Genomic DNA, 17682 nt, shown 5'->3' with positions numbered 1-17682 from the left:
GATAGGTAATACCCATTGCATTCCACTAGCAGATGCGTAGCCCTGGCAGACCCCGTTCACCGATCTCCCGAGGCCTCCGCGGCAAATGTCGCATACTTGCGCCTGCGGACTCACAAATTAAACGAGCTGAACGGGTAGACAATGCCTTGCTCGTCTGCAGATCTCCGCACTCCCATGTAACGCGCCGAGGCTTGACCAAGGACTCCGTAAATACTATTCATGCTGGGAAGACAATGCTCTGTACCGAATCTTGACAAGGCTGAACGAGGCTGAGTCGCTTGCCCTGCCAAGCAATCAGGGGTCTCGAATGATGTCGCAGTTTCTCCACAGCAAAGCTCGAGTAGCAGCATTTTGTGCCCCGCAACCACATGCGCCCTTGACTCACAATCCCGCGCAGCAAAGCACCTCTTGTATCCAGCTCGCAGTTCTTACAGCTCTGGCTGTGAGATTCCAGCCAAACAATAGTTTCAACCCTTAGTTCCTTCCCACAGCGTGGGCGTCGCGAACCATGGCCGACTCTCCGCCCAAGTACGTCTCGATCGCCCCGCTGCTGAAAAAGCTGTCCGCCCCGGCACCTCAGGACAACAGCGTCAAGGCCGAAGACATTGCGCTGGCCTTCTCCCGCACGTTCGACAACCAATTGAACCCCACGCAGCTGGCCGCCCTGCTCACGCTCCTGCACTCGACGGGCAAGGATCGACATCCGGATGTGATTGCAAGGTGCGCGGCGAGCATGCGCGACGCGGCGGTGCAGGTGGACAAGCAGAAATTGAGAGAAGTCGTGCGGAAGAGGAAGCGCGGGAGTATAGCCCTGGGGACCTACAGGGGCGGACTGTGCGATATCGTGGGGACAGGTGGAGATTCGCATTCGACGTTCAACATCTCGACTACGGCGTCGATCATTGCGTCGCCGATGTTGATGATGGCCAAGCACGGGAATCGGGCGCAGACCTCCATGTCTGGGTCGGCGGATGTGCTGAATGCGATTCTGCCCAAGCCGCCCAGGATAGAAGCGCTGAGTGCGGCGCTGTTGCCGGAGGCGTACGAGCATACGAATTACACCTTCCTCTATGCGCCGAATTTCCATCCCGGAATGAAATATGCGGCGACCGTACGGAGGGAACTTGGACTGAGGACAATCTTCAATCTAATGGGCCCGCTTGCCAACCCCGTGGAGGCGCATATTGAAGCTCGGGTGGTAGGTGTCGCCTACCAGGAGCTGGGCCCCGTCTTTGCGCAGGCGCTGCAATTGTCTGGTGCGACCAAGGCACTTGTGGTTTGCGGGCAGGAAGATCTCGACGAGATCAGTTGCGCGGGCAAAACCAATTGCTGGTTGCTGAGAGAGACGGAGAATCCAGAGTATAGGGGCAGTCGGGATGAAGAGGAGGATGACGAAACCAGTGACGATGAGGCGCCACCCAAATACATTTCGAAGGTGGAGAGGTTCGAGCTTGAGCCCGCCGACTTTGGTTTGCCTACGCACCCACTGTCCCAGGTGGGAGGTGGAGGGCTACCGAGGCAAAATGCCGCCGTGCTGATGAGCATTCTGCGCAACGAGAGACCTCCCGATGACCCAATATTGCACTTTGTGCTGATGAATATCGCGGCATTGTTGGTCGTGAGCGGTGTCTGTGATGCTGATAGCTGTGAAAGTGGTGAAGTCATCACGGAGCGAGGGCCGGCTGGGGGAAGATGGAAGGAAGGCGTAAAGAAGGCTAGATGGTGCATAGAAAGCGGAAGAGCCCTGAAAGAGTTCGAAAAGTTCATAGAGTTCACCAACAGGGCATAGAATGGAGGTCCCCAAAAGTACAATGCCATTTGAATCTTATCTTGTCTGGATTGCTCATGTTGGGAATTCCTCATTGTGTATCTTCTTGTACTGATTTATGGGCCCGTTCCGCTTTGCCGCCTGCTTACAGAACCATCCTAACAACGCCTGTGCTATGCAGAGAACCATAATCAAGAAACCCCATTTTTCATTGCGTCTGTGTCGTCGGTAACGTCGCGGCCGCGGCATGGTTCGTATCTGTCGGCAGGACATGGATCATGATCGTTCATCGAGCCTCAAACTGCACCATCCTGTAATCTCGCCCATCAGCAACAAGTCCACCCATGTCCATCGAGCACTTTTCTGGTCGAGGGTCGCATCACTTACCGCTTCGTTCTCTCCTTGTAAAGCACTCTGTGCCCGCACATGCTGCATCGGATGACGTCGCCTCTTCCCAGACTCACTTTCGTGTTGCACTCGCCGCACACGTACTGGACGGCCGGTCCGGCGGAGGATTCGCCTGCGGCGTAACCAGTTGCGAAGCCGCTGGATTGGGTGGGCAGTTGGTAGGCTTGTCCGGAAGACATTTTTTGCGGTCGGCCGAGTGCGCAGGTTTGGTGTTAATGCAGGGAGGCAGCGGATGAGTCGTGGGTGGCAGGATGCTGGGTTTCTTAAGTTGAGGAGAGTGGTGTTCGAAGAGGCGTGTGCGTGACAAAATATAATTGCAGAAGGCGGAAGTGACTTTTAGAGCGAAAAGAGTTGCGGCGCGGAAGGATCACGTGATGGCACCGCCGCTCCCAGCCTTGCTTACGTGATGGGGCTCCAAGACTTCACCTCCAAATCAACTTGGTGTCGCAACCGATCTACGTCTATATTCACCAACCCAAAGATGATATGTCTAAGGGTCGAATCTTCCGAAATCGATACAGATCAGATGAATTCATCCAAGCTACCTGAAAAACTTGGGTGTTGTGATTCTGGTTCCCGGCTAGATTGGAGCCCTTATCTATGTTCAACATCGAGCCACACTGAAAAGTGGGTAAGCACTTGAGTTTATGCACCGAGTGAGGTTGGCCTACTGCCTCCTGTCCCCTTTCGGCAACTCGATTCGCCCGGCCAAGAATTTCATGGCAGATTTGTGAAGATGGGGACAATTTTGTCACGCCTCGAGAAAACGAGCTTTAGAAATACTAATGGACCAGTGCGTCTAATTCTTCGTCCCAATGGAAAACCCGGTGACGAGCATGGTGTCTTCCCCAAGGGGTTAGCTGTGCCACGCGACTTCTTCTTCCCGGCTGCGTCTGCACCGCGTTAGACTGCGTACATGTAGCTGGCAAAAGCACCAAGAACAAATCCCTCAAGTATTCACTCCGAAGAGGAGCATTGGCTCCTAGGACGAGCCAAGCTGGGTCGCCATGGGATCAGTCGAAAGGCCTTGTCGAGATCTGACCCGAGTCCTGGTTGCTAACCGTGGAGAAATCGCTGTGCGTTTAATTGCAACATGCAAGAAACTGGGCATCCGAGCGCTGGCAGTATATGTCGTCGACGATGCAGACTCACCCCACGTGCGGGCCGCCGACGAGTCGTTTCTGCTCGAAGGACACGGATCTCAAGGGTACCTGAGCACCGAGGAGATTGTCCGGATATGTCAGCGGAATGGCGTGCAGGGAGTCCTACCTGGCTATGGCTTCCTCAGCGAGAACAGCGACTTTGCCGCAGCATTGCACGCGGCCGGAATCCTGTTCATCGGGCCCAGTGCCACGACTTTGCGTGATTTTGGCTTGAAGGACCGCGCGAGAGAACTGGCCGTGCGAGCCAAGGTGCCAGTTGTGCCTGGAACGCCGATACTCGCCGGCTTCGACCAAGCCCGGCGCGCTGCAATCGAGATAGGCTACCCGGTCATGGTGAAAGCGACGGCAGGAGGAGGAGGCATGGGCCTGCAGGTCTGCCGACACGTGGACGAGCTCCGCAGGGCCGTCGACGTGGTGAAAAGTCGCGGCCAGGCGCTGTTCCAAAACGACGGCTTCTTCATTGAGAAATTCGTCGAGTCAGGCCGCCACATCGAAGCCCAAGTCTTCGGCAACGGCCAGGGAGATGTGTTGTTCTTCGGGGAGCGTGAGTGCTCGGTTCAGCGGCGGCATCAGAAGGTTATTGAGGAGGCGCCCAGCCCTTATGTGCTGAAAAACCCGTCCTTGAGAAAGCGGCTCGAGAGTGCGTCCTGCGCCCTGGCAAAATCCGTCAAGTACAAGTCCGCCGGCACTATCGAGTATCTGGTCGATGATGTGTCGGGAGAGTTCTACTTCTTAGAGGTCAACACTCGGCTACAAGTCGAACACGGCATCACTGAATTGTGCTACGACATCGACCTGGTGGAATTGATGCTGCTACAGGCCGAAGAGGAGCTGCGAGGACGAGGCGGACTTTCGGCCGGCGCCATGTCCTCCTTTTCCCGTGAGGGGCCTAAAGGGCACGCGATCGAGGTCAGAGTGTACGCGGAAAATCCAGCAAAGAACTATCAACCGGCACCTGGACTGTTCCAGAATGTGCATTTCCCTACGGGCCAGGGTATCCGCACCGACACCTGGATCGGGACGGGTTCATTTGTATCGTCCCTCTTTGACCCTCTGCTTGCGAAGGTGCTTGTACATTCGCAGAATCGAGACCACGCCGTCGAAAAGATGGTTGCCACGTTGACCCAGACGAAGCTGCAAGGTCCACCCACCAACCTTGACTTCCTGATTCAAGTCTTGAACTGCGGTGACTTTGTGACCGGACGCACGACGACAGACCTACTAGACACTCGGTTCGAGTACAAGGCGTCCGCCATCGAGATTCTCGAACCAGGTACGGCTACCACCGTTCAAGACTGGCCCGGCCGAGTTGGAGTGCCAAATGGAGTTCCCACTGCTGGCCCCATGGACTCTCTCTCGTTCCGCGCGGCCAATATCTTGGTTGGCAACGAAGAAGGCGTCGAAGGTCTTGAGATCACACTGCTAGGCCCGAAAATTAAATTTCATGCCGGCGCCGTCATTGCTCTCTGTGGTGCTCCGTTCAGCTTTAAGATTAATGGACGACCCGCTTCGCTATGGGCGTCGCATGCCATTCCGGCGAACACTGAGATTCAGATTGGCCAAACTCCCGTGGGAGCACGCGCGTATCTAGGCATTCGGGGCGGGCTTCCCAACGTGGCGACATACCTGGGATCAAAGAGCACGACGCCATCACTGGAGTGGGGTGGCTACCAAGGACGACGACTCCTAGCAGGAGATTTCCTCTTTATCGATTCCGGTGTGGCGACCAGTGCACCCCCCCGGCCCTTTGAGCTCGATCGCTCAGCGATCCCCGAGTTCAGTCACGAATGGCAGATTGCTGCACTCCCTGGACCTTGGTTTTCGAACGAGTTCCTTACCACCAAGGGGCAGGAACACCTTTACACGGCGACTTACAAAGTGTCCTACAACTCAAGCCGAACGGGAATCCGTCTCGAGGGACCGCCGCCTACGTGGGGTCGACGGGACGGTGGCGAGGGAGGGAGTCATCCCTCCAACATGGTGGGGTTTGGGTGCACGGTGGGGAGTGTGAGCTTCACAGGTGATTCGGGCATCATTCTTCCAGTAGACGGACCAAACCAGACGGGATTCATCGTTACCCAGGTCGTTGGGGGATCGGATCTGTGGAAGTTGGGTCAACTGCGACCGGGGGACTCGCTCACATTTGTCCCAGCGACCTGGGCCCAGACACTGTTGCAAGAGCAAAAGCTCGGCGAATTCGTATCGTCCATTCGATCCCAAGTCAAATCTGGAGTGGCTCGCAAGACGGAGGAGGCGCTGATTGCGGGTCTTCTCTGCCCGCAAAGACCTACAAAGTATGGGGATGGGATTCTCGCCACTGTTCAGGGTGAAAAGGATCGGCCTCGGGTTGTCCTCCGCCAGGCCGGCGAGAGAGCCATATCCTGTCTCTTTGGTCCGGGGACGTTTGACCTGGGTATACGAGCCAGAATACAACACGTGGCAAATACTATCCGCAACGATCCACCGTTGGGATTGGGCAAGCACCCGGTAGCGGAAAATTGTTCGCTTCTGGTCCACTTTGATCCGCACCAAACCACTCAAGACACCGTGGTGCAAACAATCCTTGCGTTGAACAAGGCAGTGCCCGATGTGAGAGCGTCGCGGATCCCTAGCCGGATCATCCACCTGCCTGGGGTCTTCGACGCTAAAGAATGTCAAGAGACGAACGAGAGATACATGCTGAGTCAGAGATCCAAAGCAGCCTACTTGCCCGATAGTATAGATTTTATCCGGCGGAGCAACGGACTGAAGACGAGAGAACAGGTCAAGGAGTCGTATTTTGAGATTCCACTTCTGATCAATGCCGTTGGTTGGATGATGGGACTCCCCATTTATGTCCAGGTCGACCCGAGGCGTCGATTGGTGGTACCGAAGACCAATCCGTCACGGACGTTCACCAAAGCCGGCTGTCTCGGGACCGGTGGGGGGACATCCTCCATCTATCCAAATGACTCGCCTGGCGGGTATCAGCTCTGGGGCGCGACCATCCCGGGCATCTGCTGGGACACGTATGGTCAGAAACCCGGCTTCACTCCTGAACGGCCGTGGTTGTTCGAAGCATTTGATCAGGTGATATTCCACTCGGTGAACCGAGCCGAGTTTGATGCGGCCATCAATGCGTTCAAGGCCGGTCGATACCACATCCAGATCGAGCAGTCAGATTTTGATATGGCTGCGTACAACGCATTGATTGAGCAAACACGCGAAGAGGTGGCACGTATGAAGAAGGTTCAGGAAGAGTGCACCGAGCGAGAGTTGGCTTTGGAGAGGGTGCTGTTTGCGGAGTGGAAGGCCGACGTCGACCGGGCAGCAGAGGCCAAGGAGAAGGAGAAGAAATGCAGAGCTTCGATGGTGCCAGGTAAGTCCAGCCCGCCACTGAGTGCATGCCCCGCGGCTGACAACGGCTCATCATCAGATGCGGCCTTGGTCGAAGTCCCAGCCACGATGATTTCAAGCGTGTGGAAGGTAGAGGTCTCGGTCGGGGATATCATCCCAGCCAACAGGACGGTTGTCGTGCTCGAGGCCATGAAAATGGAGATTGCGGTACATGCGCCCTCGGGAGCTGCCGAGTACAAGGTGGCGAACATCTCGCGGGAGCCCGGGGAGCGGGTGGAAACAGGAGACGTGCTCGTGCTGCTGCAGAAGTTGCCATAAGGCTCATAGCATAGATGCTGCCAGAGACGGCGAAAATCCCGTCGAAATTGGGATGGGACGCAATGTAAGGAGCTTTCCAAGGAGGGCGCTGCGGGCAAGAGTGCTGGCTTGGGGGAAGTATGGCGTCTGATCAACATTGCTCACCCGGAAGGACGAGCATTGATATGGGCGTCCCTGCTGCTGTTGAACTCGCGCTCCACTCCACCACCATGCCTGTCTCATTCTCCATCGGGAAGATTCTGGATATTGCAACGAAAGGCGGTGCAAAGACGGAGGGTGACGACGGCTAATAGCTGCATATGAATGCATTTTGTAGTGTGGGTAGGCGACGCAGTCAAGATGGTCGAGCTAGAGGCGATACCGCGCCGTTTGTCGACCCAATGGCAGAAATCTTGTCTCACGGCCATCATCAAGGGTCAAAGCAGGACATCTATCTTAGCCAGCTGGATGGTTGACCCGACTTCCACCGGTGACTGCTCCATCCCACTAAACGAGTCTCCCCACCCAGAAGTTCTTATCAGTAGAGCTCCGTCTCGCAGTTCCGACTTTGATGTGAGGATCAAGACGCGCCCCAAACAGACCTAGTCTTCTCTTTCGGCCCACAGATTCCATGATTCTTCAGCCGTTTTCGAAGCTATTGCATTGAACCTTCACTTTGTTGTGGATTTGTCTGCTGGTGGCACAAGGTTGGAGGGGTTGGAACAGTGGTGGGGGCGCGCCAACCTTCGGCCTAGAACTGTCCTCGGTACTGTAAGTTCAGTCACTGATGGGTGCCGCGCTGGAGAGTATCGCCTTCACCTGAGGGACTTGAGGGACCTAGACTGCAGGCTTTAGCATCGTCGCTGTCAGTGGAGCGGCCGCCCCGAGTCCCCAGTCGCCCGTCCCGCCTTGGTGCTCAACAGCGTCGTGTATCCATTTTCCACGTCCTGCCTGGAATCACGACAGGACTGGCCTCTGGCAACTGACCGAGTATCTGCAGTGAGCGTCTCGCACGTTCAATCATCTTGTGTTGCCCATCCAGTATTGGGGCAGCTTTGGCAATGCGCCACGTGGTTGCGGTGTGAAAGGACCCAGGACCGAGGAGTCGAAGGATCTCGCTGCACCTTCTCCAGACACTGCCCTGCACCTCCAAGACACCAACATGCCCAGCGATTCTCGATCACGATCAGGCATGCTCACAGAGACCTCATTATGCATCGGTTTGGCTGACGATCCGATGTAGGCTGCGCTGCGTGTCGACGCCGGCGGCGAAAGTGTGACGAAACTCATCCTAGCTGTCGAGGCTGCGTTCGACGCGGGCTCAAATGTGAATACCGTCCCCCGAACATCAGGTGGTCCCCGTCAAGAACGTTTTCGACCTGGATTCTGCCGCAATCCCCTTTGAAGAATCCCAGCCCCCTCTATTGGGACCAAGAAGGTGATCATCAACCTCTGTCCGCTGCAGCTTGTTCGAATGGAGAGGGACTGGGTTTCTGGACGGATGAATCAAGAGTCACTGAAATATCCTCACCGGCTTTGAGTGCTTCGACCACAGGGATCTGCGAGCATGGCGATTCCACGACTATCGTGCTGGGCGCCGACACCATGGGTACGCCTCAGCCTCTTTCGACCCCTGAGGACACCTCCGCCCGAAACGCGAGTGCTGCAGAAAGTAACCATCTTCAGCTGGATCCAGGAGAGTGCGAACGGCCTGAGCCACCTGACCCATTGACCCCCGTGTTCCAGAGATCTCCAGAAACAATTTCTAGTATCGACGACGAGGAATCCGACATGCATCCCCCGGATGCCGCCTATTGGCAATTCGACGACAATTCACTCGGGAATTTCTTGGAGCCATTGTTTGATACGCCGGGTGAACATATCGCGTTCATGTACTGTGAGTCGTGGCTGGTCCTGAGCGCCTGGGCCTGCAGCTGACTTATTTACAGACACCAAACATCTGAGTGGGATCCTGGCACCATATGACGACCTGCGAAATCCTTATCAAAAACTAGCCGTCTTTGCCATCGGCAGCCCGGTCTTGCTACACACATTGGTCTCGATCGCGACCGAGTGGATGCTGTTATACGGCAGAAGCAACGCCAAACTCGCCAGTGCTCGTCAATCAAAAGCCCTGACTTCGATCCAGAAGCTACTCGTAGAGATAGAAAGTGGTCAGGCTGACACCTGTGGCCATCTCCTGACGGCCTCGCTCTCATCTCTGATGGCCGCCAGAGAGGCCGCTTTAAGTGCTATACTAATGCAGATTGCGCATGCAATATATTCGGGTAGCGCTGGGGGCAAGGCTCACATCCAATGCGCTTATCACCTCCTAGACCAGCTTGGCTACTTGAATCAGCTGGATCGAGGCTTCCTGCCACGCTTGACAGCACAACGGTTCGCCATTGCCGATGTGGCGGCATCATTACTCCATGCGACACGCCCCAAGGCTCCGTTGACATTCCCGGTATACCAAGATCGAGAGGACTTGGACCTTACGGAACCTTCATTTTGCCAAATGACTGGTTGCCCTCAACCAGTGCTTAGTGCGCTGGCGCACATATCTCATCTTGCGTGTGATTTGCGCGAAAAACGCCAAACAACCGACGCCGTACTGGGACAAGCAGAACAACTCGAATTCGGGCTGCGGACGTGGGCTGCTCAGAAGTTTCCCTGTCTTCTACGCCATGGTTCCGGATCGCTATCAGAGCTGAGGTATGACCCAGATCGCGACGGGGTTCGCTTTGGAGACGCTCGACGGTACCAGATGGCTCTGGTGAACCAGTCTTACTACTGGCTGGCGCAACTGCTGCTCCAACGTCGGCTGTACCGGGATTCCAAAAGTTCCCGGCGGGTACAGCAGACGGTCAAAAGACTCATAGCATTGATCAACGCGATTCCGCCCGGTCAACCGCCCGCGTCGGCCTTACCTCTGGCATTCTACCTGGTTGCAAGGGAGTGTGTCTCGGATGAGGATCGAAACTGGATTCGCGAGAGACACAGGCAGATGAAAGAGACCTATCGCAGCAGCACTCGCGACAACTTGATGCTCATCACGGAGCGTATCTGGTCCGCTGAGGGCGAGAGTCAGCGTGCCAGCAGATGTGCGAATAATGAAGCCGAGGTTGACGACTTTCACGACGAGTTGTTCTCAAAGCAGCTTTTTCAGGTCATCTTCTAGAGACAGATGACCTACAGTCACCACACTTGTAATGGCCCTCACAGTCTGGCGATACCGAATCCATCCCTCCTCTCTACCGATGTCCTGGAGCTTTGTGTATCCTGCCAGCGCCGTTACCCGGTCAAATTCTCTTTCGAATGCGCCGACAACCATTTCCACGCCCTTCTGCCCGCCGTACCCCAAGGCCCAAAGCGCAGAGTGCGCTCAGTGAGGCAGGAAAGTTGGCCCCCAAAGCAATGGCCTTGAGGACGTCAACTCCCTCGATGCACCAGGAAGATCGGGAACGTCAAATCCAGCCGTTTTAAGAGGTCCAAAAAAAGATCGCGGGGGACTCGGTGACACAGACCACTCTGTGGGCCAGGAAGGTTCTTCGTCTAGAAATACCTATTGCATAGCTAGGTGCGACCGATTGAACGAGATGCCTCAGGCCTGTGTGAGAAGCAATGTCAGGAATACAACTCCATGTTCCCCTTGGTGATACCTCCATATCTTATGACCGATATCTTGCCTCCCCACGGCGGCCACAATTTCGGGCAGTGCTTCAGTTGTGGATGATACCGAACGCAGCTAGCGGCCCCCCCCATGATTCGACACCATGATAGATAGCATCGATTCGACCTTCCTAGGATAGTAACGGCAAAGTGGGAACAGGAGCAGACGAAGCACCCCCCGGTGTAGCACTACGGGTTAGTCCAGTCTTGGCACGTTAAGATGTCGTCTTCCCCCTCTGTATATGTATAGTTGGTTGTGGGTGGTCGTCGGCGTGTGAGCGACGCGAGTTTGCTTTTTTTTTGGTGCAGAAATCCCTTTCGTGTGGGTGAAAGCAATCCTCCCCATTCATCTCGTTTAGTTCGACACCCGAAGAACCTCCAGCCACCATGCCGTCGTCGTCGACCACCGTCACGCACGCACCCTGGACCAAGGTGAGCGTCGAAAACGTGGCCGTGGAAGACTGTGTCGCCCTGGATGAGCAGTACGCCGCCACGGCTCTTGAGTCGGTCCCGATTGTGTTTCGCAAAGCCGCGGGGGCGCGGTTATGGGATGTCCACGGCAAGGAATACGTCGACTTCATGAGCATGTTCTCGGTGGTCAACCAGGGCCACTGCCATCCTCGGATCGTGGCGACCATGATCCGGCAGTGCCAGGAGATCACGCTGGTGTCGCGCGCCTACCACAACGAGCATTTCCCCCGGCTGTGCAAGAAGCTCTGCGAGCTGTTGAACTTCGACAAGGCCTTTGCGATGAATTCCGGATCCGAGGCCACGGACCTGGCCATCAAACTGGCCCGGAGATGGGGCTACAATGTCAAGGGCATCCGCCCGGACGAGGCCCTGGTGGTCACGCTGGCCGGGAACTATCACGGCAAGACCCTGGGCCCCTTGTCTGCGTCGGACAACACTTTCCTCCGACGAGCATTTGGCCCCTTCATCCCCGGGGTCGGCCCCACGGTGGACGGTCGTACGGTCCGCTACAACTGCATCGACGACCTCGAGGAAGCGTTCCGGTCGTCGGGTCACAAGATCGCCGGGGTGATGGTCGAGTGCGTGCAAGGCTACGCCGGCTGCATCCCGGCGGACGACGAGTATATCCGGGCCGTGGCCGACCTGTGCCGCCGGCACCAGGCCCTCTTCATTGCCGACGAGATCCAGAGCGGCTTCGGACGAGCCGGGTATCTGATGGCCTACCAGAAATACCACGTCGAGCCCAGCATGGTCCTCCTCGGGAAAGCCCTGACCGGCGGCGTCTACCCGATGAGCATGGTCGTGGGCCGGCGCGAGGTGATGGACCAGCTTCAGGCGGGCGAACACAGCTCGACGTACTCGGGCAACCCTCTCGCCAGTGCGGTCGCCATCGCCGCGGTGGACGTCGTCCTCGACGAGTCCCTCCCAGAGAGATCCCTGCGTCTCGGCCATCTCCTCCAAGCACGCCTGCGCGCGATCACTTCGCCTTACACGACGCTCCGTGTCACGGGCCAGGGTCTCCTCTGTGCCCTGCACCTCGACGAGTCGCATCCCTCTGGCCGCATCACGGCAGCCCGCCTCGCGAGCCTGATGCGGCAACGCGGCATCCTCGCCTTTTCGGTCGCGAACAGGCTCCGGCTGGCCCCGCCGTTGGTCATATCGGAGGAGGACCTCTTGACGGGAATTGCCGTCCTAGAGCAATCCCTCCACGACCTGATCGACACGAGTCCAGTCTGATGTAGCGCGATAGAACACGTGTCTTCCGGGCGATGGGCCAGATTTGGCCCGAATTTGCATGGGATCGTATAGAAGAATAAAATCTTCCATTCTGAACATAAGACACATGTATCATCTGCCCATTGCGACCTCGCGATCACCCAGGCGAGGTCTCTCCGATACACTTCGCGCCGGACATAATCTGCCATCTACGGTACAAGGCATGCTATTGGCCGGCACGTCATCGACCGGGAGCCGGTCCGTTGAGGTTGAATGCCGATGGGGTGTGGTGTAGTTTCCGTTTAGTTGGACAGAGGATTGATGCTGGTCGCACTTGGGCAGCTCGGAACTTGCTGGGCGACTCGAGTTGCCTGAACGAGCAAAGCTCCCCATGTAGCTCCAAGGAAACGCGGGACATGAATGACAATTGTCAATAGGATCCACCTTTATCGGGGCCGCTGGTCACACCGACCGTAAGTAACTATTTTCTTGACATTGCCGCGCCTGCCTAGTGTTTGGTGTTTGGTGTTTCGAGGTGGTCTGGCCCAGCATGATCTCTATCTCTGTCCTCGACGAAACTGTGACGACCAGTCATGCCGTGGCGGGTGCACGCCGCCGAGCCCAGACTTCCATTGGGGTCTAAGGTGGTTATTGGATTAGAACCTGCATACACAAGATAAGAGCCAAGAAGACTGGCTGGACATTGAATGGAATAGCTACAGAGATAATCAAGTGCCTCTACACACCCCAAAAAAATCATTTTCTCGGGTATGGCCTAAAGAGTGTGTGCGTGGTCTGTATCGACCCAAAGTCGTGCATTCTCATCACTTGAAGTTGGCCGAGGTCCTCATGTTGAGGTACTCCATGGCCGTGATGGGGTCGTACTTGGGGCCCGTCTCTCCCTCCAGGCCCGGAACACACCGAATGACCTTGTCGCGGTCGGCTTGTAGGAAAAACGGGATGGAAAACCTCGCCGCGGACAACTCGAGATCGTTGCCCAGGTCCTTCGCCGCCGGCGGCTCGACGACCCGATGGAGCGTGGATTTCAAGATGTCGTTGCTCCTAGAGCCGGATATTAGCTGGGGGCAATGCCAACCGGGGAAGATCCGTATATAGAACCCATCCCCTCTGTCAGTGAAAGTTGTTCGGCTCCTTACCATCTCATCAAGAAGTCGCCGATGTTGACAATCGCAGCCCCCTTGAGCGGTGGTGCCGGCACTGTGTCGCTCCAGTCAGTGAGTGATTCGTGCTTGTTTCCGAGATCCCTCGATGTCGGTGCGACTCACGAAAGTGGCCCGGATTCTTCGAATCCTCGACTTGCAGGCCGCCCACCGCGTCCTGGAACAAGACGGTGATTGACCCGTAGTCGGAGTGTGCGGGAATACGAGCCTTGGAGCCCGACACGAGCGCCTTGCGCTCGACGGGCGGGTAGTGCAGGAGCCGCACTGGAGCGCGTCAGCCAGTCCTCAGCCGAACGACAAAGGGGCGGGATGAGTGAATGGAAACGGAGGAGGCTGAGGCCAACGCACGGAGATGGTCGGCGTCTGCGTGGAAGTTGACAAAATAGTTTTCGTCAATGTCCAGACCGATGGCGATGGCTCGAAGGATCTCCAGGCCAAATTCGTTACAGTGCCAGAAAAACTTGACCATGAAGTCTTCGAAGCCTGGGATCAATTCTCTGGGAGGGAATCGGTTGGGTTCTCGCGCCGCAGGAGCACCCCGATCGGCGCCGATATCAAAGTACTCTTTGACGTCGGCCACAGCCCTCATGGTCTTGATTTTTTCGTCGTCGAAAATGTTCTGAGTGACCTTCTCCCGGCCGAGGGCGCAGTAGCCTCGCGCCGTGTAGGTCTTCAAGCCCGCTTCAGGGGTGGGCCGAGCCACCTCGGGTTTGTTCAATTCATCTTGTGGCAACTGAAAAATGCGACCGGCCTATACATCATATGCAAATAAGCAGCACATCCCGACGTGGGTTGATGGCTCCGTGGACGCCACTGACCTGGTTGAACGCCTCATCGATCTCCTCGTCGGCCACCGGGTGCTGCACCAGATACACGAAGCCGACCTCCTTGAAAGCGGCAACGATATCTCGAGCTGTGTGTGTTCGCTGCTCCGGAGTTCCGTTGGTGAACAACGAGAAGTCAATCAGGGGCACCTCTGAAGTTGAAACGGTGGCAGGCATTCTGGTCAACTATCGCGGGCGGCGAGTTTACTGGCTCGTAGAGAGCTGACAATCTGTGCTGCCGCGTCTTGGATATCCGATCTTGTATGTATAGATCGATTGCAGTGCAGTCTCGTGATATAGATTGTTCGCCAGTGCGGACACCAGCAGCGACATGCGGGCGTTGCGGTCGCAAACTTCCACACCACTGCAATACAAGGTCCCTCTGGGATCGGGCCCCGTCCACTCTGATAAAGCCATTTCTGGGCGAAATGGACTTGAGCTAAGCGCTTTTGGGGTATGTGTACCGCCATGGCCCGTTCGGGTATGATGCGTGCTTGCGGGTCTGGGCGTTCGATAACAGAGATAGTGGGTGGCGTAGGGGGCACCTATCTTTCTCTGAGCAGGTGCCATACAGCCGTGCGTGTATATGAAGATATGTATAGCTGGCACGACCATGCTGACTCCTATGCCTTGTGCTGTTCTCTATACCCAAAGGCAGAACTGCAAACATGCCTCACCACAAGACCTTCCTTGCCATCCCTCTCCCCAATCTCCCCCAATGGAGGGAGAACTGCAGGGCCGTTTGGCACGCAAAGGGATTGAAAAACAAAGCCTTGACGGTGAAGGGAATCAGCGAGCTGCCGCCTCAGGACACCATCTTCGCCCACGGCACCTCGTGGTCCAACAAAGGTACGTTGGCCGGTTACAGAACCCCTTGCCCCATGCTGACTCCGTTTAGATCTGGATCCCGTCCCCCCCGACCAGCGGACGTGGAGGAACTGGGACTTCATTACCTATTGGTGCTCCGACCAGTTCACCATTGCGACCTGGAGCTTTGGAGCGATCCTGGTGGGCCAGGGGTTCACTTTCCGCGAGATCATCCCGATCACCTTTTGCGGCTTCCTGCTCACCGGCATCGTGGTCGCACTGTGCGGGCATATCGCAACAAACTACCACACGGGATTCCCGCTGTCAACCCGCATGTCCTGGGGCATGCGTGGGGGATACTTCCCCGTGGCGATTCGTGCCTTCATGGCGCTGATGTGGCTTGCCATCCTGAACATTGTGAGTAGCGTCGTACCCCTGTGGCGGAAGGACGGCGAACACGCATGCTCACGAAGGTCATCTTGGTAGAGCATCGGACAGTGCATCCATCAGATGCTGCGCGCCATTTGGCCGAGTTTCGACGACATACCCAACGCCCTCCCTGCGAGTGCGGGAATCACGAGCGCCGATTTGCTATGCTACTTTATCCTCCTGATCATCCAGACCCCTCTCACCCTGATCCCCATGTACAAGCTCAAATGGTACTTCTTGTTGAAGGCCGTCCTTTCTCCCTTTGTCTTCATTGGAATGATGATCTGGGCCCTCAAAGTTGCGCCCGACGGCGGACCCCTGGTCCAGCAAGCGGCGAAGCTCGAGGGGTCGGCCTGGGACCAGAACTGGACAAGAGTCAAGGCCTTTGGCACGGCTGCTGGGTACTTTGCCACCATCACCACCAACAGTGAGACCACTTCCCGATCTTACGCGCTCTCATTACACTCCTCAACTGACCTGTGACAGTTCCTGACTTTGTACGATTCGCCCGACGGCCGGGCAACACATGGATTCAAAGTCTTGCCTTGCCTTGTACTGGTATCCTTCCCGTCATCTGTTCCGTCATAACGAGCTCTGCCACCGTCAAAATTTGGAACGAAGCGTACTGGGAACCTTCAGGGATCCTTGCGCGCTGGGAAAATCGAGGCGCGGTCTTCATCGCGGCCGTGGTCTGGATCATCGCCACCATCGGTGTTAATCTATCGGCAAATACCATCACGGTTGCGATTGCGCTGTCGTCCTTTTGGCCCAAATACATCAACAATGTCCGGGGCTCTTTGATCGTGGCCGTTCTTTCCGTCGTCATCTGTCCCTGGAAAATTGTGTACGATGCAGGGAGTTTCTACAGTAGGTCTTGGGCTTCGACACCCCCACCGCTCGTCCTATATTGACATCGATTTCCAGATTTCCTATCAGCATACCCTTCACTTCTGGGTCCTGTCAGCGGGATCCTTATGGCGGACTACTGGCTCGTCCGTCGCCGGGCAATTGACGTCCGCCATCTCTACGTTCTGCGAGGCGGCAAGTTCTGGTTCTGGCACGGTGTCAATTGGCGCGCGTACGCCGCGTTCCTCTGCGCCTACGTGCCGAACATGCCCGGCTTCATCAGCCAGGTGAATCCGTCCATCAAGAACGTGCAGCCGTACACGTACGACCTGAACTGGATCTTCGCGGTCGTTGTGTCGGTCCTCGCGTTTTGGGGCCTGAACGTGGTTTTCCCTCCCAAGTACAGCCTTTCGGGCCACGCCGTCCATCCGGATGAGGTTGTGGACTGGTCGACGCGGCGCCGCGTGGGAGATTGGACCGATGTTCCCGGCTTCGAAGACATCATTCATGGAGAGCCAGCCATTTCCTCGGAGGCGGACGAAGACGAGGCACCCGGGAAGATTACGTCGGCAGTTACCCCATATACAGAAGACTCGGGGGCGAAGGTCGTTCAGGGGGAGAAGGCTGTGTAGGGCCGGTCCATCTTAAACTGTGCTTGAATGTTGATGGGGTCGGTACAATGCAAGGAGCCTCGGCGGTGGTAGATATTGAGGAATGAGGGAGAATTACAGATAGCCTTTGGTCTGTTTCTGAGCCATCCAAACCCCCCCTCGAGTCTAGACCGGTCAGGAACAGGCCTCGATTCCCAGCCTAGGGCAAAGGACGGAGAATTCCACCAATTCCTGGCAAAATATCGGGTACTAGGCACTGTAGCAGATAAGGATAGGCTATTCCCTGACACTATCTCTTCTCCTAAGCTCCCCCATAGTAGACAAGGCCCTAGAGAAGACTCAGCTTGGCACGGTGGAGTGAGGTCCCAGAGGCAAATGATGCCAATTCGTCACCCACAGCTGCAAACCCATTTCTGGCCTGTATTCGAGATCTCTCTCCTACTTCAGAAAGTAGCCTCCCACCGCCTTCAACCGGAGAGCGTCCACGCCCTCTCTCAAGGCTTCCGTATCTCGCAAATACGACTGGACCGGCTCACTGGACCCGTGGCAGTCGTCGTAAGCTTGCTCGTCGACAAACACCTCGAGGGCATACAGACGGTCGGGGTTCGCGATGTCCTTGGCCGCCGAATACGCCAGGGAGCCCCGCTCTGCCTC

General features: G+C 56.4%; 4 protein-coding genes across 4 annotated transcripts; 3 read left to right on the top strand and 1 right to left on the bottom strand.

Moving 5' to 3' along the window:
* The first annotated feature begins 361 nt into the window (after positions 1-361).
* On the top strand, positions 362-1846 carry PV07_03507 (anthranilate phosphoribosyltransferase). The gene has a single exon (XM_016390234.1). The coding sequence runs from the start codon at positions 509-511 to the stop codon at positions 1787-1789; it is 1281 nt and encodes a 426-aa protein (XP_016252136.1). The 5' UTR covers positions 362-508; the 3' UTR covers positions 1790-1846.
* PV07_03506 (uncharacterized protein) lies at positions 1656-2477 on the bottom strand. The gene is made up of 2 exons (XM_016390233.1): positions 2156-2477; positions 1656-2079 (listed from the first exon to the last, which is right to left on the bottom strand). The coding sequence occupies exons 1-2, from the start codon at positions 2353-2355 to the stop codon at positions 2055-2057; spliced, it is 225 nt and encodes a 74-aa protein (XP_016252135.1). The 5' UTR covers positions 2356-2477; the 3' UTR covers positions 1656-2054.
* Positions 2478-2936: 459 nt separating this feature from the next.
* PV07_03505 (urea carboxylase) lies at positions 2937-7048 on the top strand. Its single transcript, XM_016390232.1, has 2 exons — positions 2937-6697; positions 6755-7048. The coding sequence occupies exons 1-2, from the start codon at positions 3184-3186 to the stop codon at positions 6991-6993; spliced, it is 3753 nt and encodes a 1250-aa protein (XP_016252134.1). The 5' UTR covers positions 2937-3183; the 3' UTR covers positions 6994-7048.
* A 1522-nt stretch (positions 7049-8570) lies between these two features.
* PV07_03504 (uncharacterized protein) lies at positions 8571-10481 on the top strand. The gene is made up of 2 exons (XM_016390231.1): positions 8571-8869; positions 8922-10481. Exons 1-2 carry the CDS (start codon positions 8578-8580, stop codon positions 10151-10153), a joined length of 1524 nt encoding a protein of 507 aa, XP_016252133.1. The 5' UTR covers positions 8571-8577; the 3' UTR covers positions 10154-10481.
* Positions 10482-17682: the final 7201 nt, after the last annotated feature.

Source organism: Cladophialophora immunda, assembly GCF_000835495.1.
Source record: "Cladophialophora immunda strain CBS 83496 unplaced genomic scaffold supercont1.2, whole genome shotgun sequence".
NCBI classification, from domain to species: Eukaryota; Fungi; Ascomycota; class Eurotiomycetes; order Chaetothyriales; family Herpotrichiellaceae; genus Cladophialophora; species Cladophialophora immunda.
This window is presented reverse-complemented; position numbering and strand designations above follow the sequence as displayed.